The sequence below is a fragment of the Ascaphus truei genome, chromosome 7 (assembly GCF_040206685.1).
Source record: "Ascaphus truei isolate aAscTru1 chromosome 7, aAscTru1.hap1, whole genome shotgun sequence".
Taxonomy (NCBI): Eukaryota; Metazoa; Chordata; class Amphibia; order Anura; family Ascaphidae; genus Ascaphus; species Ascaphus truei.
Window position 1 is genome coordinate 97,166,096 of NC_134489.1, and position 25,789 is coordinate 97,191,884.

General features: G+C 42.5%; 1 protein-coding gene across 3 annotated transcripts in view; it reads right to left on the bottom strand.

Annotated features, from left to right (window-relative positions):
• Positions 1–25,789, bottom strand: part of MGAT5 (alpha-1,6-mannosylglycoprotein 6-beta-N-acetylglucosaminyltransferase) — a 211,532-nt gene that overhangs the window by 12,036 nt on the left and 173,707 nt on the right. For all 3 annotated transcript variants that reach the window (XM_075609542.1, XM_075609541.1, XM_075609540.1), the window contains exons 12-16: positions 22,023–22,172; positions 17,184–17,330; positions 14,836–14,952; positions 12,970–13,044; positions 11,052–11,209 (exon numbers count right to left, since the gene is read on the bottom strand). In XM_075609542.1, coding sequence (XP_075465657.1) covers positions 11,052–11,209; positions 12,970–13,044; positions 14,836–14,952; positions 17,184–17,330; positions 22,023–22,172 — 647 coding nt within the window. The remainder of the gene's footprint in view (positions 1–11,051; positions 11,210–12,969; positions 13,045–14,835; positions 14,953–17,183; positions 17,331–22,022; positions 22,173–25,789) is intronic.

Sequence of the window (25,789 nt, forward strand, 5' to 3'; positions counted from 1 at the left end):
GACTACAGTTGCGTTTAATTCGCATGAATTGACTGACAGGAATATTGTCTATCCAGGACCGTTTGTGGTTACTGGTTGACAATAGAAAACTGTTGGTATCCACCTTTTTGAAAAAGGTTTTCGTGTTAATATATGAACCAGTTTTAGATTCCAAATGGAGATCCAAGAAATCAATTTCATTTGTGTGAGTCTCAGCAGTGAATTTCAGATTGAAATCATTGGAATTGAGATACGATTTAAATTGATCTAAAATCTTTGTATTTTCTAGCTCTGGTCTGTGGAGCCATTCCTTGAATATAGCAGCATATCCTCACCAATTAAGTAACAGGTTTTTATTATATTAATATCACATTAATATCACATTATAACACTAATCACGATTATTAGAGCGCAGTTCACCCTTTGTTTCTACCACTTTTTGCTCACCACTGCTGCACTTAATTGTTGTTTTTTGTTCTGTTTTATTGCATATTATAACTCATCATGGCATGGTCATTGTCCAGCTGTAGAGAAAAAAGGGCAGCCCTTTTTGACTCTATGTTCAAAGATGAATCCAGTGTCTTTGCTGTTGATACTACTGATCTTTCCATTGAAGTTCATTTCAAACAATTAGAGAACTTATTGCTAACTGAAGGCAAACAATGGTTAGATCGTAATATGCTCCAAAGATATCTGGATTGTGGCAGGGTGCCACGTGGGTTACGGTTTTCAAAAAATCCCACATTTGGGAGAGATAACGTTCACTTCATGAAAGAGTGGGACAGAATACAGGAAGAATGCTCTAGAGAATTAATGAGATTAATTATCTATGAGCGCACTAAAAGCATTGCTGAATTAGAGAAAGATATTAGCAAGAAAATTCTTATTTTGGAACCCCTGGTAATACATCAGGATTGCTCCAAATTAGAATGCGAACTCAAAATGACCTTAGAGTCAACCACGGAGGAAATTATGTTAAACAAACAAAAGAAATTTTACCGTGATAAACATGACTATGATAATGGAAGACAGAAAGATTGGGCAAAATTTGATAGAGAAAAAGGTATCTCCAATAATGGTCAAAATCCCCCCAAAAAGCAAACAAATGATCAACAACAAAAACAAAGGACCGGTAGCTACCGGACAACAGGTGGAAGTAATAAAAATTATCAAAATGACCAGGAGAAAAAATCTCATACAAATTATCCTAAAAAGAGATATGATAATTATTATCAAAATAAAAGAAAAGATAGTTATAAAAATTATCAAAATAAGAGAAGAGATAGTTCTAATAATAAATATGAACCTAGAGAGACACATCACAGAGACACATATCAGAAAGAAGCTCATCAGGAACATCATAAACGAGCTAATACACCCCCAAGATTAGACTCTGACCGTCAATCCCCTCCGCGTTCCCTTTTTCTGGAGGCTCTCAAGTCTCGGTACTTGGGGCCGACAGAGGGAGGGAAATCCGAAAAGGAGAAACAACACCAAGGGATAATACGATGTCAGAAAAGACATCATTCACCCGAAGAGGGACTAGGGGAGGGTGTAAATCCCAAGCAAAGAAGAGAATCACGATAGATTCCATAACACAAAGCAATAACCTATCCAATGGCATATTCAATTTATCCTCAATTGCCTTGTCTTCTTATCAAGAGCAAGTCTTAAATAAAGGCCTTAAATTTTCGCAATCTAGCGGGCCTAATGGATTTCAATTATTTACTGACTTGCACAAATTTACTAGAAACTTGACGTTAAAAAGACATTTCATTAAGAATAAACTGGGTATTGATCAGCCTAATTTAGAAATCAATCAGATATCAGTCAATGAGGATGAAGTTGATACTTTATGCAAACACACTGATTTTAAACCTCAATCAAGGTTTTATCCTGCCCATAGTAAAGGCAGTTTTATTGATTCATTCTTTAATGTTGTGAACAATGAGTTCACTAAAATGGTTAAAGACTTTAAATTCTCCGACATCAAACACAATCTAACGTTCAAAGAACACCAAGCTGTGAAAGAATTACAAGAAAATAAAAATATTGTTATAAGACAAGCAGACAAGGGTGGGGGAGTCATTGTCCAAAATAGACAAGACTATGAAACAGAGGCATTTCGAATTTTAAACGATTCGATTTACTATGGCAAGTTGTCTAAAAATCCTACCAATGACTTTTTATCAGATTTAAAAGCTCTATTAGATGAAGCCGTGGAGTCCACAGTAATTACAAAACGAGAATATCAATTTCTTTGTGTTGAGTTCCCAAGAGTTCCAGTTTATTATCATCTGCCTAAAATTCATAAAAGTTTACAAAATCCACCTGGCAGACCGATAATTTCTGGCATCAATTCCCTGACGGCAAATCTGTCCCAATACGTGGACCATTTTTTGCAAAAATATGTAAAGATTTTGCCCTCCTATGTTAAGGATACAACTGCCGTTCTTAATTCATTAAAACCCAAAATATGGAAAGAAAACTACAGATGGGCAACATTTGACGTGCAGTCATTATATACGTGTATCCCACATAGTAAAGGTATTGATGCCATTAAACAAACTTTATTGAAAGATGAGGAATTGCATCCCCTCAACTGTGAATTCATTGTAGACGCCATTCAATATATCTTGTCACACAACTATTTTCTATTCATGGATCAATATTATATCCAGTTGTGTGGCACAGCTATGGGGACACGTTTTGCCCCTAGCTACGCCAACATTTACATGGGAGTATGGGAAGATCTCTTCATTTGGAATAATAATCCATTTGCTATCCATGTGATTAGTTGGCAGAGATATATTGATGACGTTCTATGTATCTGGGAGGGGGATGAGACGATTTTAGATCAATTTAAATCGTATCTCAATTCCAATGATTTCAATCTGAAATTCACTGCTGAGACTCACACAAATGAAATTGATTTCTTGGATCTCCATTTGGAATCTAAAACTGGTTCATATATTAACACGAAAACCTTTTTCAAAAAGGTGGATACCAACAGTTTTCTATTGTCAACCAGTAACCACAAACGGTCCTGGATAGACAATATTCCTGTCAGTCAATTCATGCGAATTAAACGCAACTGTAGTCAACAAATTGACTTTGAAAATCAATCCATCGTTTTAATGGACAAATTTATAGAACGTGGATATGATAGAGCACTTTTAATAAGTTCGTTGGAGAGGGTCTGTAAAATGGATAGAGAATCCCTCCTTATACAAAAAGGTTCTAAAAAAGATTTCAAACAAATAGACGAGAACACTGAGGGTGATAAAATCAAAATTCCATTTATTACAGAGTATAACTCAGTTAACACACAAATCCAGAATATTATTAAGAAAAACTGGAATATCCTGTGTAATGACCCCATTCTGGGTTCTTCTTTGTCTCCACAGCCTAGCTTTATATACCGCAGGGCCAAAAGTCTCAAACACTATTTAGCACCTAGTGATATTGGACCTCCAACTATATCCTCATCTGAGACTTCATGGCTACCAATCAGACCTAGCGGTAACTATAGCTGTGGCAAATGTAAATCTTGTAAAATGCTTAGTTTGGAACGGAAGAAATTTTCTTCACACACTACAAATGAGAGTTTTTTAATAAAAGATTGTATATCCTGTAAATCGACATATGTAGTGTACCTCCTTCAATGTCCATGCGGATACCAGTATGTTGGTCGGACAAAACGTTACCTTAGAGTGAGAATCCTGGAGCATGCTAGGAATATAAGATTAGGATTAGAGAATCATAGCGTCTCCAGACACTTTAAGTTAAAACATAATAGTGACGAGAGTTGTCTTAGATACATTGGCATTCAGACTGTACCCGCAGGAAGAAGGGGAGGAGATAGAGACAAAATGCTCTCTAAACAAGAGAGTGTTTGGATCTACAAATTACAAACACTGTCCCCGTTAGGACTAAACGAAGAAATTGATGTCTGGTCTTTATACTAAATTATGAATCTTTTTATAAAAATTTAAAATAAATATTTTAAACTAATTTTCAATTATTTAAAATGTACAAAATACTTTTATTGGTTTTAAAGTTTTACAACTAATAAGGAATTAGGTTATTTAATAATGTTTTAGTTCTGCAATAATAATTTATCTCTGTGAAAGTGTCAACCTGTCTTTTTCATATATATCCGTATCTTATATCTACTGTCTTTCAATTCATGCTAGTTTAGAGTTGTTTAACATTGATATGGTTATTAATATTTGTTTCTTTATACTTTTAGTTATTTATCGATTGGATTCCCCTATTCTCAATAAAGTTATATGTATTAGGGGTCCTATCTTTTTAAATTTCCCTCATTTGTTTGAGAGGCTGGACTCAAAATAAACAGCCAATCACAGGAGAGGGTTTTGGTATAAGAAGCGCCCCATTCTAGACCTCCGATATCCCTGACGAAGTACCTTTGAAGTACGAAACGCGTTGGATAAGAGGGCGCATTCTGATACTACCTGCAGTGTGCCAGTACCCTATTTCTGTCACCTAGCCCCATCTCCGTTACTGCAATCTATGCCATCTAACTTCCGTGGCTGGCTGAGACTGCAGAGTGATCGGCGCCGCTTGATGACGTCATCCGAAGCGCGCTGCAAGCAGACGCCACACGTGCAGACGCACGCCTGAAGCCAGTGACTGAGAGCCTGCTCCTACCGCAAACAGCCACGGTTTACACGTGGAGAGACAGCTGTATTCCACCGGACTGCTGTATTCATGCTGAGGGGCTGCTGCCCTGCATCACGGCATCCTGAACGAAACGGGAGAGGAGAAGGGGAGCCATCCGGTGATCTTTACCCACCATCTGTTGCTGACTGGTAACATGTCCAAAACATGTACTGCTAGTAACTATTGAATTTAATGTACGTGCAATACTCACCTGTTTTACCACAATATAATTTTTATATACTACACTATGAGGTTTTTTGCGCTGTTTCTTTTGTCTTTGTAAAAAAAAATTATGTATGGTCCCTCTAGTCCCACCCACAGATTGAGGGTGCGTGGATATCCGGGGATCTTTATGGACACAGGTTATAAATATTTCTTACGAAATTAATGAAAATAAATTTGGCACCCATAAGGAGACAAAAATTTCAGTTCTTGGGCCAATATGGTGTTAATCTATGAGCGAGAAAGTAGATTAACTAGAGGTCAGGATAGTCAGTTTCTCAGTGAGTAACAGAATGGTCCACAATGCCCCCCCCCCCCGTACAATGATAAAAAAAAAGGTATAGGGATAGATCTACCATCCTCTCCACCCCCCAAAAAAAGCCCTTGTAAACCTTTCACCTGCTACGATTTTAACAAGCCTGGTCACAGACAAAAGATGCAGGATAGGGAACAAGCAACGATCCACAATATTGCTCCCAATACCACTCATTTGTCACGAAGCCAAAAATACCTGCTCTCAAATTCCCAGCACTATACAACGCATAGATCCAGAAAACAGAAACGGACAAAAGGACGGAGTAAGTGATCAGGGAAAAATTGAGTGAGCGTAATAAGGCATCCAACAAGTGGGCAAAAACATGTGAGAGGGATAAGACAAAACATTTTTTAGTTCGTTACAAATTATCAGGGAGGTGGGATAAATGACGGGTTAATAATGAATTACAGAGCAATTACATCGAATCACCGCTCATTGCCATTTTGCCTACAAGCAGCATGAAATATGAACCCAATTCCCCTACCCATCTAAAGTGTATCCAAGCAACATGACTTGCAAGTTAACCCTCACTTCAAAAAGAAATAGGCTAAAATGCAAATGAATGCAATTTTTTTTCTTTCTTGTGACTCTTGTATAATCACCAGATCCTTCTGTGTCAGGTTCTTTGATCGAGACCACGTACTCACAATAATGATGAATGATGAGGGAATTGGAACTCACCCCTAGAAAAGGGGCCCCACCACCAATCCCTCAGTTGGGAGTTACGTGGGTCACAGATGTGCAGTTCCAATATGCATTGTTGAGGCGTTGTTTTCAATCTCAAGCCTCAGTTACAAGCAAGATGTTGTTTCAGGTTATAGACGGAGCAGTCTTATTTGGTTAGATGTTCTCTCCTGCTCTGAGGTTGTATTCCTCAAGCAAGGCGTGATATGTTTTTTTTTAACTCCTGAAGATAAATGAACCTTTTAGCTTGTTAGTATAAAGAAACAGCTGCTAAAACAAAGCACAATGCATACTGTATATTCATTATTAAGGTCCGTGTACCGAACCCAGGCTTCTCTCACTCTGGTGTAACCCACTTGTACCAAGAACAGTTGTTTCTTTTGCACGGTGTGAATCCGTGTCTCAGTAGTGTCACAGAACATGCAAAATTAACTCTTAAATAGATACATCAGTGAAGCGGAGGTTTGAACCCCAAAAATCTAGCTAGAGTAGTTACTCGCATATTAACCGGGTTTCGGTTAGCCTTCACCTGCACATTATAGGAGAAGGAGTCTGGAAAGGGAAAAGCTTTCTTCCTGTGTAAGATTCTGCTCAGCACAGGCACATCATACAGCAGGGAGTAGCTAAAGGGAAATACTGACAGGGCAGACTAGGTGGGCAAAGTGGTTCCTATAGGTCAAGGGTGGCCAACTCCAGTCCTCAAGGGCCACCAACAGGTCAGGATATCCCTGCTTCCACACAGGTGGCTCAGTCGAAGAGTGTGTGTGTGTACGTACGTACGTACATACATACATACATCCACAGTATTAAGCGCAACTGCTCATTGGACACTGATTTCTTAGTACAGGGCAAAGATCTGTCAGGAAAATTTCAGGAGAAAGGCTACGACATGTCTATAGTTAACAAAGCATTTGTAGATGCCAGTCTTTTGAATCGGGATATACTACTAGAAAGATCTAAAGTTAAATCAAAAAGAATATATAAACCCAGAAATGAGGAAAAAAAGAGGGGTATCTACACCAAAATTCATTACACAATATAATCAATCTGCACACCAAATTAGAAATGTTCTAAATAGTCATTGGAACATTTTGTGTAATGATCCTGTAATTGGTCATTCATTGCCAAAATATGCTCCTGTAATTTTTAGGAAAGCAAGGAGTATCAAAACGCTGATAGCTCCAAGTAAGTTAAAAACTAAAAAAAACAAGACTTCCGATTCAATCAGGGAAGTGGGGAACTTTGGATGCGGAAGAGGCAGATGTCTCACCTGTAGACATTTGGTAAAAACAAATACATTTACATCATACTCAAATGGTACCTCATATGAAGTAATAGACTACATTAACTGTCTAAGTGAATATGTTGTATATCTTATTTCATGTGAGTGTGGCCTACAATATATAGGCTGCACATTGAGGGCTTTGAGTACACGGTTCTTGGAGCACCGAAGAAATGTTATTCTCGGGTGCCAAACACATAGCCTCTCCCGCCACTTTTGTATTAAACATCTAAAGGATCCAAAATCCCTATCAGTTATGGGCATTGAGTACATTCCCCCTTCATATATGGGAGGAGATCGTTTCCAAAGACTCTGTATGAGGGAAACATACTGGATGTATATTTTAGATACCACCTGCCCAAAGGGACATAATGACCATATTGACATAAGTACCATAGTGTGATCACTCTAATATTAGGGAGGACCTTCGGAGGTCTGGCTTGAATGCTTAGGCATTCCCTTCGAACTATGGTCATGTGTCGGGTCTGTGAAAATCTTTATAAATATACATATACTGTATTTTAATGTATTTTAATGTGCATTATTATGGGTATATAAAATGGTCTCGGTTATTGTCCCATATTGTGCTCAACATCTCCCTTGCGAGTGTATCTGGTTTCTGTTCACAGATGGTCTATTTGATTAATTTATATAAACAAACACATTATTGATATTTTATTAGATGAATAGATTCTTCATTATATTTATATAATTAACAAAGTATATATATCATTTAAATATATATTATGATTTATTAGTATAATCTTATATAACACTATAGTTTATGAATTAATAGTTATACAGACAAATAGTTTGAAACATTATGACATATAAATATATATACACACACACACACACACACACACACACACACAAAGATGGTGTTTTCCTCTGTCCTTGCTTTAAATTCAAATCCATCTACTGCTCCTCTGGCTCTGCATGGAATCTATGGGCCTGGCACTCACACTAAGTGTGACACTAGGTATGTTTATTAGGTGTATCCTATGGGTTAATAGATGTGAACTAATCAGATTATCAATTGTTGTAAGGCTAAGTAGATTGTATGTAGGAATCATACCTGTTACAAGTAAAAGTTCAATATCCTTTCCAGTCTCTTAAAATTTGGGTCATACTAAAAAGTTAAAAATGTGTGATATACTCTAGTTATTGGATTAACTTTGAGTTATATATTGAATCTCCATAGCAAACAAATTAGCTATACCATTTTGCTATCCATTGTAAGGTATGTTTATATCTTTCCAAATTTATTTTCTTCCTAATTTCCTTAATTCCAATTATACCCTATTAAAGTTTAACTATCTCATTCCTATTTGGTACTATAATCGACAGTGGTTGAATTTTTCTGTGTTCATTTAAATATTGTTAACAGTTCTTTAGTTTTGATTGGGTTATTTATTTATGTCCTGATTTTTGGACTTGTTTTCCAAATAGTTCAATGTGGTCCCCATAATAAGTATATTATTGATGGTATTGTCATTATGTGTAAAGTATCGTTTTTTGTTTAATCATATGTTTGATTGGTTAATTAATGTATGCAAATCACCTCCTTATAAATACTGGGAGGGGGCATCCAATGGGTATCCCCTGATGAAGTCATCATAGATGACGAAACGCGTAGAGCGTGGTTTGATAGAAGCCGTCACTTGCCCATGATCCTCTGCCAATACTGGATGAAGAACGCTGGTTCCTGCTACCCCGTGTTAATATTGCCAGCACTGAGAACTTGGTGTTGCTGGTTCCCGGAGGGACTTCTTGTGCTGGGTGCCGATTTGGAGGGACGTCACTTCCGGCTATCTGACTGCACGGAGGAGGGACGCGAGTGGACACCATTACCCTAATCGGACGGCGTTTTCTGGCACATGAGAGCCAATCTCATATCTGCTCTATTTGATCAGTACTTTTGTGAGTGGGCATTTGTTGATTTTAATGTTCTATAAACACTTATGTTAATGCACTAGGTGTGCGCCTGTTTTCTTTTCTTCTTTTTTCATAGGTATAATCAGGGAGTAGTGAACCCTTTGAAACGGGCTGCCAAATACCTGGAGACATTATTTTTGGAACGGGACTTTGTTTTTTCAAAGGTTTTTTATAAAAAGTTTTTTTAGTTTACATTTTTTATATTGTTTTGTGGTATTATCAATTTTATTTATCTTTGTTATTATGCTATATTAACAAGTGTTGTTTTATTGCTATTACTTTTTAAGTTCTTTGGAAATACTGGTTCATCGTTTTAACTTGCTATCTTCTTACCACCCCATTGGGTGCATTCACAGTAGGGTTAACTCATTCATAGCTTTATTTTGGATATATTAGAGGCGCTACTTCATTATCTTTTGTTTCTTCTTGACATACATACATACATATCTATAAAACTGAAAACGTTTGTTTGCTGTGCATCTGGGCAATCTGATTGGTCCGTGGCCCTGCCCCGCCCCCACACGCCTCTCATTGGCCTGTGTGGTTCTCTGACATCACAGAGCTTTGTGAGTACGATTCACAGCACCACTTTCCCGCCTCTCCTCTCCTCTCAGACACCAACCCCAGCGCAGATTCATCCCCTGCGGACTACACACCACCTCAGGTAGCGTGCGCTGTCGCGTGCCACACCCCCCCCCCCCACCCAACACCACCACCCCTCACCCCTACATACCGTCCGGTGCAGCGTCGCTCCACGCACCATCCGCTGCTCCGCCATCACCTCCCGCCACACGCAGCCTCACTGCATAACTCGCCAACTGTCACACCTCCCGCCACACGCATCGTCCGGCCCTCCGGTACCGCGTCAACCCCCCAGCTCACCCGCCGGCTCCCCCTCATCAATGACCCCCCCTCACCAGCAGCTAACTCGCTGGCTCCCCCTCATCGCGCGGCTAACTGTCCCCTGGGGTGGCCGGTCCGTTACCCCTGGCCGCTACCTTCCCCTCGGCGCGCCCTCCCCCCCTCGCGGCGCCCTTAATCCTGCTTGGCCGCGCGCGCCTCCTGCCCCATGCCGCCATTTGGTCTCCCTTTGCCTTATGCCATTTACCTGTTGTGATTACCCCCATTGCTTCACTTATTTACCTTGTATTGTAATTAAGCGCTGTGAACATTTGTTGGCGCTGTATAAATACAATGATACATACTGGAGGTATTTAGTATCTCCAGGTTAATGCACCCAGGTTTCCTTCTGGGAGGAAGAGCGGGAAATAATCATCAATTCAAAGAGACACAAATATAAGATTTTGTAACAGATTTTGTAGGAAATGCAACATGGGCCAGATTTACTAAACGATGACCAGCCATTAGGAACATTATAGCCCATAAGGCTATGGAAAAGGTGCATCTGCAAATTTACAGTGTCTGCAAAATGCAGTGTAGAAGTTACAATAAAAACAGGCAAAGCCTGTTAATATTGCAAACATGTTTTACTAGTTATCTAAAATCAGGGGTACTCAACTCCAGTCCTCAAGCCCCCTCCTTCCCCCCCCCCCCCCCAACAGGTCAGGTTTGTAGGATATCCCCGTTTCAACACCGATGGCTCAAAGACTGAGCCTCCTGTGCTGAAAGAGGGTCTGATTGAGCTACCTGCGCTGACGCAGGGATATCCTGAAAACCTGACCTGTGGTGGGGGGTGGGGGGGAGAAGAGGGGAGTGAAGAGGGGTTTGAGGACTGGAGTTGAGCCCCCCTGATCTAAATAACAAAAAAAGGGTGCAGAAACGATCAAATGGAGTTAATTATTCACACTCCACAACGGCCTGAATAGCCACACGTGCGCAGAAAGGTTAGCGTTGATGAGTGCGGACCGGTGCTTAAGATTGGTCAGTTCTTAACTCTGAAATAAGGAAAACACCAACAGACACACCGATGGATTTCTCACTTACTTGGCCAAATCTTTGTCCTTGTTGAGGTGCTGGAAGTAGGACGGCTCACAGACCAGTTGATTCTCCTGGCAGACTTGTTTACACGATTTTCCAGGTTCAGCGAATTTCACCTGCAGTGCACCTAATGGGGGCCACATCACTTGTCCGTGACAAAAATCCTGCAGAGATAAGTGATCAAATGAAAGAAGTCCCTGCAGAGCAAGTTTTAATCGACACAGTGGCGGCCGACTCTCAGGAACCTGGCAGCAGCACCACCTGTAGCTGGATACACATTTAATTCTTGCTCACAGTAAGAGAACTCTTAAGCAAGAGTGAATGCGCTATAACTGGACACGTCACCCATTGCACTAATCTGTTCCTGAACTAGGAAGCCGGGATACAGCTTCCGATCATTTTAGCCTGCACGCACCGGCCTAGAGGTGGCGCCCAAGTTTGAAAGATTACGGCCACCAACAAAAATCACTGCTGACCAAGGTTGCCACCTTCTATTGAAGGCTACCCCGGAAACTTTTTGCAATTAAATTAAATGTATTGATGTTGATTATTTCTCTTACTTTAGGCGGCATCTCCACCTGCAAGGTCCAGTCGACATGGCTCCGCGACATCAAATGGCACCAAGGCGGCAAGTTGGCATGACAACGGGGTGTCTTATGGCGCCGAGGCGTCATGTGACATCACATTATGGCAACGGGACCCTGCAGGGGAGGGGGGAGATGCTGCCCTGAGATTTTCCAGGAAAAGCCGCAGCCCAGAGGTAAGGGGCCGAAACCCGGGTCAAACCCGGAGTGGTTGCAACTTTGCTGCTGACACGTCAATCAGTGATGCAGTGCTAACCCCCACAGCTGACCATGCTGGGGATTGTGGTTGTGCCACCACCATAGAAGTAGGTGCCTCCGTTAAGCAAGGTCAGAGGGCTCATTCCAAGAGAACCCCAGAATAAGGCCTGGTAAAAAATAAATAAAAGAATCTTACCTTTGTTTTTAAGGGGGGTGGCGGGAGAGGATCAATTTAAAAACAAAAATATTGGGCTTACGAGGGATCTGGCAAGTCTTCTCTAGTCAAAGAGAAGCATTATCAAAAGCTACAACTATGAAGAACTCTCATACTGGTTAACTAAAAGGTACAAAGACATACAGAGGAGACATAGAGTCCTCCCCAAAGATCCTCAATAGCTGCACACAAGGCTAGGATAGAATAACAAGGTTTAAATGCCAAATATATGCATGGGGTTCAGTCAGCAATTCAGTACAGGTAAGTAATTGCTCTCATCACTGTGAGTGGACTATTACCACTAAAACGCCAAATGGCAAAAATAACAAATATTTTATTAATATATAAAGGACAAACAACATGAAGCGCTCGCTCTAAACTAACTAAAACCAATTAAAATGTGAACGTAACGGGCACAGTCGCAGTTGTGGCTGTCAGGATAGGTTACCATCAAAACAGTAGGTGAGTATATACAGCACACAGATAGTTAATACATGTCAGATGAATGAGTGCTGTGGAGTAAATCTCCACTCACAATGGTAACTATAATGTGCATATGTGGGTGTTTAGGTTTATGCCACAGTATAGGTCGCATGTACTTCTAATAGTAACCAGACAGTCTGGTGTCCCTCCAATTCAATAGTAGAGTATACATAAAATATCTCTGACACCATACTGCTCACACAGTACCAGATGGAAATAAATGCTGCACACTTGTGATAGCTCACATCGCGGGGTATCAACACATGTGGTGGCTGGTGTATAATATACACGTGTATATTGTGTAGTCAAATTTTAACAATATTAGGTAGCCCACACGTAACTAAAAGGTACCACTACCTGCAACAGATCTACAGAAGAGCGGGTAAGCTGTGGAACAAACTTGTTTTCTGTAGCTTATTCTCGGTGTACGCTAGCCTGTTCTTACCTGTTTTTCTATAAATGCGTTGACTCTTTGTAACATCCCCTCACATGTGAATTCATAGGGCAGGTAAGGTTCATTCTGTGAAGAGCAAAAGCGGTGTGTACATAAATTGTCAGCTCAATAAGGATTTTCTATAAAGCAGCTCAAGTGCAATGAGCAGAATAATAATGTTTAAGGACCTGCTGCCAGAGATAACTGCAACGCATTGCAGAGCAAAGCACCACGGGCACATCTGGCAGCAGAGAACTTACTGACAGCATGGAAAAGTCCACCTGAAATTTACATTTGCAGTTCCTTGCAACACTAAAGCAAACTTTACATCACAAGATATGTACAGGGGTAGCACAAAGCAACATATTTACATCTATATTCAGTATTAAACAGGATTGGGTTTTTTTTCTCGCATTGCTACGTGCAGCTTGGGAGGTATTTAGTGTCCGTCTTGCGTGTGATGTCAGAACGCATTGTAACGTGCTACCACGCCACTGTTGCTGTGTGCATTATTTCAGTCCACCGACAGGAAGGTGCCGATCATTACCATGGTGGTGGAGCAGGATGGGGAAACCCAAAGATGCAGGCGGAAGTACCAACTTCCAACTGAAAAGCACTTTATTTTTTAAGGAGGCCCCCAAAAAAGGGGAAACTATGTCTTCAATGGTGATTACACTTCATTAAAGGGAGCCAACAACATTACTACATTTTATAAAGGTTTAAGTTAAGAGCAAAAAGAAAATTTTTCAAGGTTCACTTAATGCTAAAAACGAAGACTCACTGTAAGTAAATGCAGTTAGAGAGTATTACTTATATGCCATCATGCATTAGGATCTTCCCCTCCAGCACTAACCCAAATAATCATGACCATGCTACAGGAGAAGGGGGGCGGGAACAAGCGCCTGGGACGTGGGGGGATGGGGGGCTGAGAATGATGAGGGTCGCGAGGGGGGGGGGGGAGAGTGATGTAGGGTGCATGGGGGGGGGGAGAGTGCTGTCCGGTACAGGGGGGGGGGCAGTGATGTGGGGTGCAGGGGGGGAGTGTTGTGGGGTGCAGGGGGGGGGGGTGAGTGTTGTGGGGTGCAGGGGGGAGAGTGTTGTGGGGTGCAGGGGGGGAGAGTGTTGTGGGTGCAGGGGGAGTGTTGTGGGGTGCGGAGAGTGATGTGGGGTGCGGAGAGTGATGTGGGGTGCGGAGAGTGATGTGGGGTGCAGTGGGGGAGAGCCATGTGGGGTGGAGGGGCAGAGAGTGCTGTGAAGTGTAGGGGGGGTGAGAGTGCTGTCCAGTACAGGGGAGGCACAGTGATGTGAGGTGCAGGGGGGGAGTGATGTGGGGTGCAGGCGGGAGAGTGCTGTGGGGTGCAGGGTGTTGTGGGGTGCGGAGAGTGATGTAGGGTGCGGAGAGTGATGTGGGGTGCAGTGGGGGAGAGTGCTGTGGGGTGGAGGGGCGGAGAGTGCTGTGAAGTGTAGGGGGGGGGTGAGAGTGCTGTCCGATACAGGGGGGAGGGAGGGGGGGCGACAGTGATGTGAGGTGTCCCGGGGAGGGAGGGGGAGAGAAATGGAGCTGGGAACGGGGGAGGGGAGCGGAGACAGAGGGGGAGCTGGAAAATGTACTCCCGGGCAACGCCGGTTATATCAGCTAGTCATCTCTAAAAAGAAGCGTGTGTGTGTGTGTGTGTGTGTGTGTGTGTGTGTGTGTGTGTGTGTGTGTGTGTGTGTGTGTGTGTGTAATTACATTACTGTATACTATATACAGCTGCATGCTTATTGTTGTGTGAAAGAGGAATGGATTTATTCCATCAGGTTCCAAACACTGCTTGCAAAACACTTTTTTTTTTTTTTTACATTCTCATAACAAATATATCAATGTAAAAAGTTAACCTTTTGATTCAAAATTGCTTTCACAGCCTTCTCAACCTCGTCAGGATCATTAATATTCACAGTCCAGACATGTGGTTTCCCAATATAGACTTCGGCATAAGGATGCTGAGACGTAAGCTGCAACAAAAGAACAGAAATGAATATTGAATGTAATCATCTTGCTGCCATTTTCAATGCTAGGTAGAAAGGTGCTAGCAAGTTACAAATATGAAAGAAGAAAATAATAATATATCAATCGAGGCAGCGGCGCTGCAAAAGGAAATCTATTTATTTCATAATTGTTGGGAAGGAATGAGACATGTTTATCTTGTTTTCAAATATAATGGACACGTGGAAGTTACACCTGGGAGAAGGCTGGTCTTCAGATGTCCAAGGTCCCTGATCCCAAAAACGATACATTCCAAGTTATTGAAGGCATTTGGATGTTTAACTGTCTGATGAAGGGCTTGGTACCCCGAAAAGTCATGCCAGCGCCTCCTTTCCCTGGGTAAAATGCTACGTGATTTTTTTTTTGCGTTGGGTCATTTTGTATTTTTTGTATATGTATATTTATGATGGATTTAGTAGTGTATTGTTGTATGTTTTTAGATTTGAATTGTTTTCAAGCATTGTGGAGTGTGCAGTGCCATATTGTACTTTTTTACATTGTGGATTTATAGGTGGTCTCGGGCAGCCTGACGAAGGGGGCGGGGGACCTTGAAACGTTGCTGTAGTTTGCACATATAACAGTGTGTCTGCTAATGTTTCCTTCCCTTACTGTGTGTTCTGTGTGTCTGTATTGCGGATTTCTTTTGATACATTAAAGAAGAAATTGTGAAACCAAAAAAGTCTGAGTGCTGATCCAGAATGAATTCTTCATTGTAGTATGCATCTGAATTATAGTAGACAGGGGGCGTGCTAGTTCACTAATTGTTTTTGGGTCTTGAGGGTTTCACCACCTTTGACACTAGCACCTAGACTAGGGGTGCTCAACTCCAGTCCTCAAGTGTGTCACCCCCAACAGGTCAGGTTTTCAGGATATCCCAGCTTCAGCACAGGTGGCTCAATCAGTCCCTGCCTCAGCACAGGTGGCTCGGACGCTCAGTAGAAGACTGAGCCTCTTATTGAGCCACCTGTGCTGAAGCTGGGATATCCTGAAAACCTGACCTGTTGGAGGGTGGGGGCTTGAGTACTGGAGTTAACACCCCCCCCCCGACCAAGACTATATTTAATAATTTATTTTCTTCATTGAATTATAGGTTTGAGATGGTTTCCATTTTGGTGTGGAATTTGCCCCTTTCTACCGTTCCTTATTTGTGAGCGGTGTCCTGGTTTTAAACCACAGAAGAACAGTAGTGGGTGTATCAGTCCCATGACAAGCAAGACATTGTAAAACAAAACACTCCCCTCCTTCCGTGGCACTGCAGTGGCACTTAAAGTGACAGACCCACGTAGCAGGTCAAAAAGAAGAAAGGAAAACAAAACACGGAGTGCTCTAAACAGACAACACCCTGGTTTGTTTGTTTTTCTATTGGCTTTATTTACATTATAAAAGAAGCATCTAAGAGAGGCTATGATAACTACAGTATATACAAATATATTTCAGGGACAGTACAAGGAGCTTTCAAAAGAATTATTCATCCCAAGGGCAGTACAAAGGACTCGGGGGCATCCCTTTAGGTTGGAGGAAAGGAGATTTCACCAGCAACAAAGGAAAGGGTTCTTTACAGTAAGGGCAGTTACAGTGTGGGATTCATTACCCATGGAGACTGTGATGGCAGATACAATAAATTTGTGCAACGGTTGGACATTTTTTAGAAAGGAATGGTACACAGGGATATACCAAATAAGTATACATGGGAAGGATGTTGATCCAGGGATTAATCCGATTGCCAATTCTTGGAGTCAGGAAGGAATTTATTTTTCCCCTTATGAGATATCATTGGATGATATGTCACTGGTGTTTTTTGTTTGCCATCCTCTGGATCAATAAGTAAGTATAGATATAGGATAAAGAATCTGTTGTCTAAATTAGCATAGGTTGAACTTGATGGACGTACGTCTTTTTTCAACCTCATCTACTATGTGACTATGTAACTTAGTCAGGTTATGTATCATTTATAAGCTCTTTGTGGGTACGTTTCCGGAAAATACTTGCCCAAAGATTGCCCCCCAAAATCTCCCCAAACTAGTCTTCAATCAAACTGTGTTATAAACTACCGTAATTGTAAACAGTTCTTCAAAATGTACAATTTGAAACAGATACATAATAACCATTATATTCTACAAACTACAGCTATTCGTCCTACATCACCCGTGTTGCATCCCACACGCGTTTGCAGCACCTCAAGTCTTCAGGAAGGACTCACCTCTCGCAGGGTTGGTTTGCCTTTGAAGAAATCTGTATTCCTGCTGCTTTTTGGTGGACTGAATTTAGGGTTCAGAAAAGCACAGCCGTTCGCAATTGCTTCAAGAGGCGCTGGTCCTTCGTAAGGGAAACCCAACCCAACAAAAAGCTGCAAAAAAAAGAAAAACAAAGATGTTGCATGTTTTCAGAATGCGCCTTTGTTCCATTGAACAGTCAAGACGGACAAGTTTTTCTCTCTCGATAATCTGCCATTAGAGGGGGTTTAAAACGGCAATTCAAGGATGGAAGTAGGGTGTCTCCAGAGCTGAACCCCATTCATTTCAGCTCCGGGGACCGCCTCCTTCCAGAAATTGTTACCTCCGTAGTAGGTGCCGGTAGCTGCTCTGCTCGGCTACCATCATGACGGAGTTTCAAAGCTCCCGCATCCCGTGGGCCAAAAGGAAGCAGTGATGTCATCATTCGGCTTCCTATTGGCCGACGTGAAGTGGGAGCTTTAGGCCTCGGCCAGGGTGGTGCTGGGCGGGCGCGCGCACGCTGGCCCCGATGAAACATTACGGCAATGTTTGTGGCCAGCGTGAGCAAGCGCCTGAGCATGCGCGGTGCTTACCTGCTTGCAGAGCAAGCGAATTTGCCGCTCGCGCGTCACGTGAGTGGTTCGCCCAATGAGGGCAAACCAGCTCCGTGACGTTTTCGCCTCACCCCCCAACACGCCCGCGCATGTAGCCGGCCACGAATCACCCGGCCGAGCTAGCACAATCGCTCCCTGCCTGGCCACAGCCATAGGATGCGTCAACGCTGCCGCTGACCACGCTTGTCGCTGTTAGCACAATCATTTTAAATCTGTCCGGCCATGCTCATGTGGCGTGATTGCTTGCCGAGACACATTTTGCTTCAAAACAGGTTGCAGACCTGTCTAAGACATGCAAATGAGCATACAGTAATATGTCCATATGCTATATGCTTTGCTGTGGAGGGTGTCACTTTTTTTACCCACCATAACTTAACTAAGTGTGGTAAAACCTATCCCTGGCTTCATTTTTGCAAAGCCAGTATAACCAACCCCACACTGAGGAGACCCATTAAGGTCGAAATAGCTGTTAGTGGGTTTACTGGCTATGCATCTTAACCCTTGCTCAAAGCTGTGACCATGCAAGTCAAAGACTGAGCCACTGATTGAGCCACCTGTGCTGAAGCAGGGATAGCCTGAAAACCTGACCTGCTGGTAGCCCGTGAGGACTGGAGTTGGCATCCCCTGCTCTAGTCATTTCGACTGCTTCTGTTTTACAGAGCAAAAAAAGCTTGATGCAGTTGGAAATATTGAAGCTCTGTGGCATTTAACGAAAGGGGCGGTATCCTAGAGACTGCTGCTGCTGCTTTAAAACGTCCCATTGTTTTCACTAAATCCCACATGCCTCTTGCATCTCCTATCGGCACAAAAAGAAACAAAGGTCTGACAGTAACCTTGCTGAGGGGCTCGGAATAGCCGTCTACAGAGCTGGGTTTTGATGCAATGTGATATTTTGTTCAGGATTCTCACGTAACAGCCTTTCATGTTTGGCTTGTGGGAAAGGAAAAAAGGGATTTAGTGGGCTCATTCCAGTTGAAATGAAGTACCAGGCGAGTGGGTGCACTTTTTACAATGGTTACATCAGAGGATAACTATGCCGCCCCACTCTCTCTCTCTCTGGAGAACACGGATGTTCTGCCAGTACAGCTTACTCAATTTAACAGTGTGATTCATGCTATTAAAGTCAGTAGGTGGCAGCAAATTTCAATCGGCTGGGAACTGTCACGCTGGTCCATAGGCAGTTTGTGAAGAGACAGTCCCATCTCCAAGTGCAATCGGCTTACAGATATAAAGTAACTCTTCATGTACGCACGGCCACTGCGGGTGGCACTTGCTATGCATTGCAAGGGTTGTGAATGGGAAAAGTAGTGTGTGTGTGTGTATTACTGTACATAAATGTATGGTGTGTGCATGTGCATTAGTGTGCGTGTGTGTGCATTAGTGTGCGTGTGTGTGCATTAGTGTGCGTGTGTGTGCATTAGTGTGCGTGTGTGTGTATTAGTGTGCGTGTGTGTGTATTAGTGTGCGTGTGTGTGTATTAGTGTGCGTGTGTGTGTATTGTGCGTGTGTGCATTAGTGTGCGTGTGTGCATTAGTGTGCGTGTGTGCATTAGTGTGCATTAGTGTGCGTGTGTGCATTAGTGTGCGTGTGCACATTAGTGTGCGTGTGCGTATTAGTGTGCGTGTGCGTATTAGTGTGCGTGTGCGTATTAGTGTGCGTGTGCGTATTAGTGTGCGTGTGCGTATTAGTGTGCGTGTGCGTATTAGTGTGCGTGTGCGTATTAGTGTGCGTGTGCGTATTAGTGTGCGTGTGCGTATTAGTGTGCGTGTGCGTATTAGTGTGCGTGTGCGTATTAGTGTGCGTGTTATTGTATGTGCATTAGTATGTGTGTAGTTGTCTTAGTGTGCATTAGTATTAGTGTGTATGCGCGTATGATGTGTGCATGTATGATAGATAGATATCTATCTAGAATTATAGTGACACTCCACTAACAAACTGCATGGGTGCAAAAAATGTGCAACAATAATGGCACAACAAGAGAAGCAGCACACCAGCACATACAAAATGTATAGTGTATAACGTAGCAATGTTTCGGCTCTCCCAGGAACCTTTTTCAAGAAATTACATACAAAGAAAGAGGAATAGGTGGGTGCTCAGATCTCCATAAAAAAAAGGAAAGAACCAATAATGGATAAGAATATATAGAGTGCTGTACCCGCCCAGAAAAGGAGGTCACGTATGCACTTGAGCAGGGTGTTAGGGTGAAGGGCACGGGGGAAACTGCTATGGATCACTAGGTGTTTGTGAAGGCAAATGAAATAATTAAAAACTAAAAAAAATAAAAATAAAGTATAATAATTTTTTTTTTTTTTTTTTTTTTTTAAACACTAGGATTTGGATAATTTTTGGTATTTACATAAGAAAATGTCAGTCTCATTCGTGTCACCGCAGCAGCTCGGGAGTTAAAGCCGACACAACCCAACTCTCACTGATGCTATGCGCACACAGATACCATTTAGGTCCTCTGGAAGTGCATTTTTATTGTCTTTTCTCTTGTAACAAATAATTTTCACAGTCTGACTATGATTTCCATCGTCTAGCTTTGTACATTTTCCCATCATATGTATTAGAGTGGCACGTTTGACATTGTTGGCGCATAGCGTTTTCCCAGAAGGACGCCGGCCACATCATATGCTCGGATCAAACCTGTAGTGGCAGAAGACCGGGGCTAAATGCTTACTGTGCACAAACAAAAAGTAATTTTTCTGGAAGGGTGAAGAGCATTTTCTAGAACCTGGAGATTAACAATGCTATGTTACCATCTTAGAGAAAGCACTTCGGACATTTGAAGAAGATTAATTATTACTCTGGGCAAGTGCAAATATTTACTGCAAGTACTTCTGGTCTAACCCGCTATATTCTGTTTTCCTATAGTGCTGAAAGTAATGTAATGTGTATTAGCCAGAGTGCAAGCCCCCGAACAAGGACGGATATTTCAAGCAGCAATCCACCCTGCGCAACCTTTTTCTCCCCTTTCGTTACCCAACCTGGGGGGGGGGTCACCCAGAACTCATCTGTTGTCCGCTTGACTTCTGGGCACCCCCTGCTTCCCGCGGTCGCCAGACACAAAAATGGCCACAGCGAACAGAAAGCTACATCAGGAGGGGACTTTGCAGGTTTCGAATGGCGACCCAGGTCCAGGTTCGTACTCCGCCTCCATATTTCTATCAATACTGGCACAAAAATACTGCATACATATTTGCAACCAGTGTGTCCACAGACTTCTGCGGACCACCAGGTACATATGAGATTTAAGGTGACGGAATACAAAATAAAGGGTAAAAGCCCACCAATAATGCGATTATAATAATCCTTTTAGATTAGGCATCATTAAATCTAACTATTTAATTGCAGTAGATGAGCGCTTAAAATGCTGTCAATTTCGTGTGTATACAGACAGACACAGACACTAATATAATTGTAATTATGCTATTTCATTATTTGCATAACTTAACTGCCCCACCCCCCCCCCCCCCCAAAAAAAAGAGAGAGATAAAAACAGATTGGATGGATTTCAAAAAACCTGACTTAATTTCCAGTCTCATTACGAGAAGTGGCTGAGCGACACAGTCACACAAACCCCATGCTGTGCAATGAGACACTTCCTACAGGTGCAGCTGTCACCTTTGTTACTTTACTCTAAGGGGAAAAGGCAGGTCCGGAAATCTCAACAGAATGTCTGTTGTCACCAAGTACCAGAAGTACAAAACCTTCCGCCTGAAAGTGCGTTGGGAAGCGGACGGTTCTGGATAGTGAAATCTTTAGGCTCAATCCTGTGCAATGTGTTTGCTTGGCTAGCAACAGTAGGTCTGTCACCAAGCATAATATCTATTTGATCCACACAGTTGCTGATGGCTTTCCAAATGTGAATGTGCACCCACACCGATACACGGTACAGTAAAGGCAAGGATTACACTTCCTACTTAATACTGCACCTTTCAAATTCCAAGGGGCGCAATCTACAGTGCCCGTGCAGCCACCTGAGGGAGACCTCCTTAGAACAGATTAGCCTACAGGACAGCCTCCAGAATGGAGAGATGCATAATGCTACTGTACTGTTATTAACAAACGTGAAGATGGGATACTAGAAAACAAGCCTCTGCAACTAGCTCACCTACAATTATTTTTTATAATGGTTTAACCCTTTGATCACTGAAGGGGCAGAGACTCATTGTTAAAGATTCAGAAAGCAGAGGTCAATAGAACACTCACCTTGGTTTCTCGGAGGAGGAATTGCAGGTCTCGTCCGCTGAGAATTCCATGGTTCTTAACATAATTGGGCATATGGACAGTGCTCTTTCCATGCACAGTGCCATGGACTTCCATGTAAGTGTGGATAATATCCAAATAGGTCTTCTTGTCCTAAAGTAATTTAATAGATAAAGAAAAAAAAAACACTGCATCATAAAATTGTGCAATCACCCTTTACTTTTACTTAATGTTACATGTTACCCCACATACGTAAAGCATGCCTGCAAGTATGTAATACTTGTAAAAATGTGCTTCATGAGGGAATGGCTCCTCAAATGCAATAAGTATGAACATTCTGGTATGATTTTAAAACTACAGTATATATGGCTCTGATAATACAGCTGCTGATTGCTCAGGGATGCACAGCTGCTGATTGCTCAGGGATGCACAGCTGCTGATTGCTCAGGGATGCACAAACGCAACTACTGAGGGTGTCGTTTGCAGCTGAAACGCTATTTTTAGGTCTAAGGATCCAACGGCTCCTAAAGGTGAAAAAAAACACAAGCGCAGTAGAGTGAATACTTCTAAGTAATAGAATGAAGTGCAGTGATGGTAAGAGAATAAAGCACTCATTAGCATTGTAGATGGATGTCTTTGCAAACTCCTCCTCTCTTGAAAAAAATGTATGGAGAGGACCTAGCATAATACAGTTTTATTGAACATAGAAGCACAAGCTGGGAGAGAAAAGATACACTCACATTCTCCCAGTCCTTTGAAGCATTGAGTGCTATAAGGGCACATTCACACCACTCTGGATCACCCGAATCTTTCAGCCAACTTGTGCTTGGATATATACTCCATAATCTATTGTCATCTTGTTTTTATTTAATAAGGTTCCGATTATCATCATTTACTTATGTGTTTATCTACAGCACTCAATGCTTCAAAGGACTGGGAGAATGTGAGTGTATCTTTTCTCTCCCAGCTTTTGCTTGTACTGTATTCAATAAAACTGTATTATGCTAGGTCCTCTCTATACATTATTTTCAAGAGAGGAGGAATTTGCAAAGACAGACATCTACAATGCATACGTGAGTGCTTTATTCTCTTACCATCACTGCATTTAATGTTATTACTTTGTTTATTGTATTCACTCTATTGCGCTTGGTTTTTCACCTTTATGTCATGCACACACAGTCTCTAGACACAGTTTTTGTTGAGCAGCACAAAGGAGCACAATCATATATTTTTTGTTGATTATTTTGTTCGCGCTTATTTTTTCCCAATCCTACAGCTCCTGAGAGATTGGCAGGTCAAATCTTGCGTGTCCCGCGGGCCAACAGAATGCCACAAAGGCATCGGGGTGGGGGAGGGGGGAAGGGAGGGACGGGGGGATGCTGCTGCTTCTGTGTGGCTGACCGTTAAAATGTCCAGAAAGGAACGCTGGGAACTAAACCAGAAAGTATTTCAGGAACCGGGGAACTCCATGTCTAAAAATAGCGCGGTTTATAGATCCACCGATTCAAAGGATGTAAAGAAATCAATATTCACTTTCAGCAGACGTGCTGCGTCACCCGTTTGAGTGCCCCAAGATGCAAATCACTACATCTTGGGCACTGGCACCCCATGCTTTACTGACCAGGTCATGCTCAAAGGGCTTGCTTATTCCTGGTTAGATTGCCTCCTGCAGTCCCATAGACTGCATGGGACCCGCGCAGCAGCCCAACTCAACTGAGGACGCTTCCATTTCCCCAGAAAATGGCCGCTGCAGTCAAGCGAGCGCGCAGTGCCAGAGGGGCCATGGCACTCTGGTACAGCGGTCCCTCTGCCACTCAAAGGGTTAAACTCCAAATAAAGAACAATATATTTGCAACTGCACCCAATGAACATTATGATGCCATAGGAGGTTTCACAGTGACAATAGTTAACGTGGCAGCGACATCAGTTGCTACCACAGTACGGCTACTTTCTTGAGAAAAAAAAATTACAATGTACAGGTGGTCCTCGGTATCCGAAACTACAATGTACAGGTGGTCCTCATATCCGAAATTACAATGTACAGGTGGTCCTCATATCCGAAATTACAATCTACAGGTGGTCCTCATATCCGAAATTACAATCTACAGGTGGTCCTCATATCCGAAATTACAATGTACAGGTGGTCCTCATATCCAAAATTACAATGTACAGGTGGTCCTCGGTATCCGAAATTACAATCTACAGGTGGTCCTCATATCCGAAACTACAATCTACAGGTGGTCCTCGTATCTGAAATTACAATCTACAGGTGGTCCTCGTATCTGAAATTACAATCTACAGGTGGTCCTCGTATCTGAAATTACAATCTACAGGTGGTCCTCGTATCTGAAATTACAATGTACAGGTGGTCCTCGTATCTGAAATTACAATGTACAGGTGGTCCTCGGTATCCGAAATTACAATGTACAGGTTGAATACCTTATCCGATGCTGCATAATGCAGTCCGCTGGATGCATTATCCAAAGTCGGAACCGCTTATCCGATGCTCACCGCCGTGGATTAACATGGACCGGCAATCCAACAGCGGTTTGCAAGACGCATTCCGGCGGATAAGCAAGGACCAACTGTATGTTACGTAAAAAAAAAAATTCATCAATTTTTCTTTAAAAGTGGTATTTCCCCTGCTGCTTAATTATCACAGTTTGTGAAAATTGGGTCCTGCCCATTTTTCGGAAATTAGCCGCCATGTTTAAAGAGTTCCTACAAACTTTACAAAAAGAAAGCGAGCAGATTTTCACCATCGCACCAGTACGATCGGCAAACTGAATTCCCGAATGATGGACGGCAGCAGATGTAGCAACATTGGTGAAATGCAAGTCACGGGCACAGGAGTGTGGTAAGTTAGCGCAGGGGTGCGCAAACTGGGGGTGGGGGGGAGGAGGGAGATTTTGCTGGGGGGGGTGGGCGGGCCGTTGCAGGGGCCCCGCGCTCTTCCCCACGGCATTTAAATTAAATGCCGGGGGATCGAGTGAGGCCTCTGCAACACTATACCCAGATTCAGCCGCTCTGACGCGTCGCCATGGCAACTCGGTGTCAAATAACGCCATACGGTCATGTGACGTGAAGTCACTCCCGTCAAATGACGCCGCGGGTCATGTGACATCACATGACCCCGCCGTGTCATTTGACGCAGCTCTAAGGCAGGGAGGGGGGCTCGGGCAACGCAGCAGGGAAGACAGGGGGGCGCAGAACAAAAAGTTTGTGCTCCCCAGAGTTAGCTACCCTTACAGAAAAGGGATGCTACATAAGAAAGGAAGAAGTAAAGGGAGATAAGAGGCCAACTTGCAAGGGCTCTCCCCGCTACATTATGGCAAGAAGAATAATGGTTCCCGTTTTTATACATGCGACAAGCTTACTTTTTTGTATTTAAACAATGCACATTTATCTGCTGGTGACAAAGGCTTAAAGCTGCAGTTCAGTCTTTTTTTTTTTTTTTACATTTATTTTTTTACTTCAATAGTGGGCAATCTCTAATTACCTAAAGAACTGTATAGCTGCAGCTGAATTCGTTTTCCATGTATTGATAGGTCGAAATTTGGTGACATATTAAAAGCTGGCATTTGTTTATAATCTGCTTGACTGGCAGTGGAAGCTCATGAATATTCATGAGCATTTATGCACTGACAAGTGCTAGAGGGAGGGCAGGGCTGACAAAGGGGTGTGCCAGAGCTTGTGACAGGACATGAAGGGGCAGTGTCTTAGCAAATGGCTGTTAAAATAGAATACAAGAAAATTGGTCTTTCAAAGTT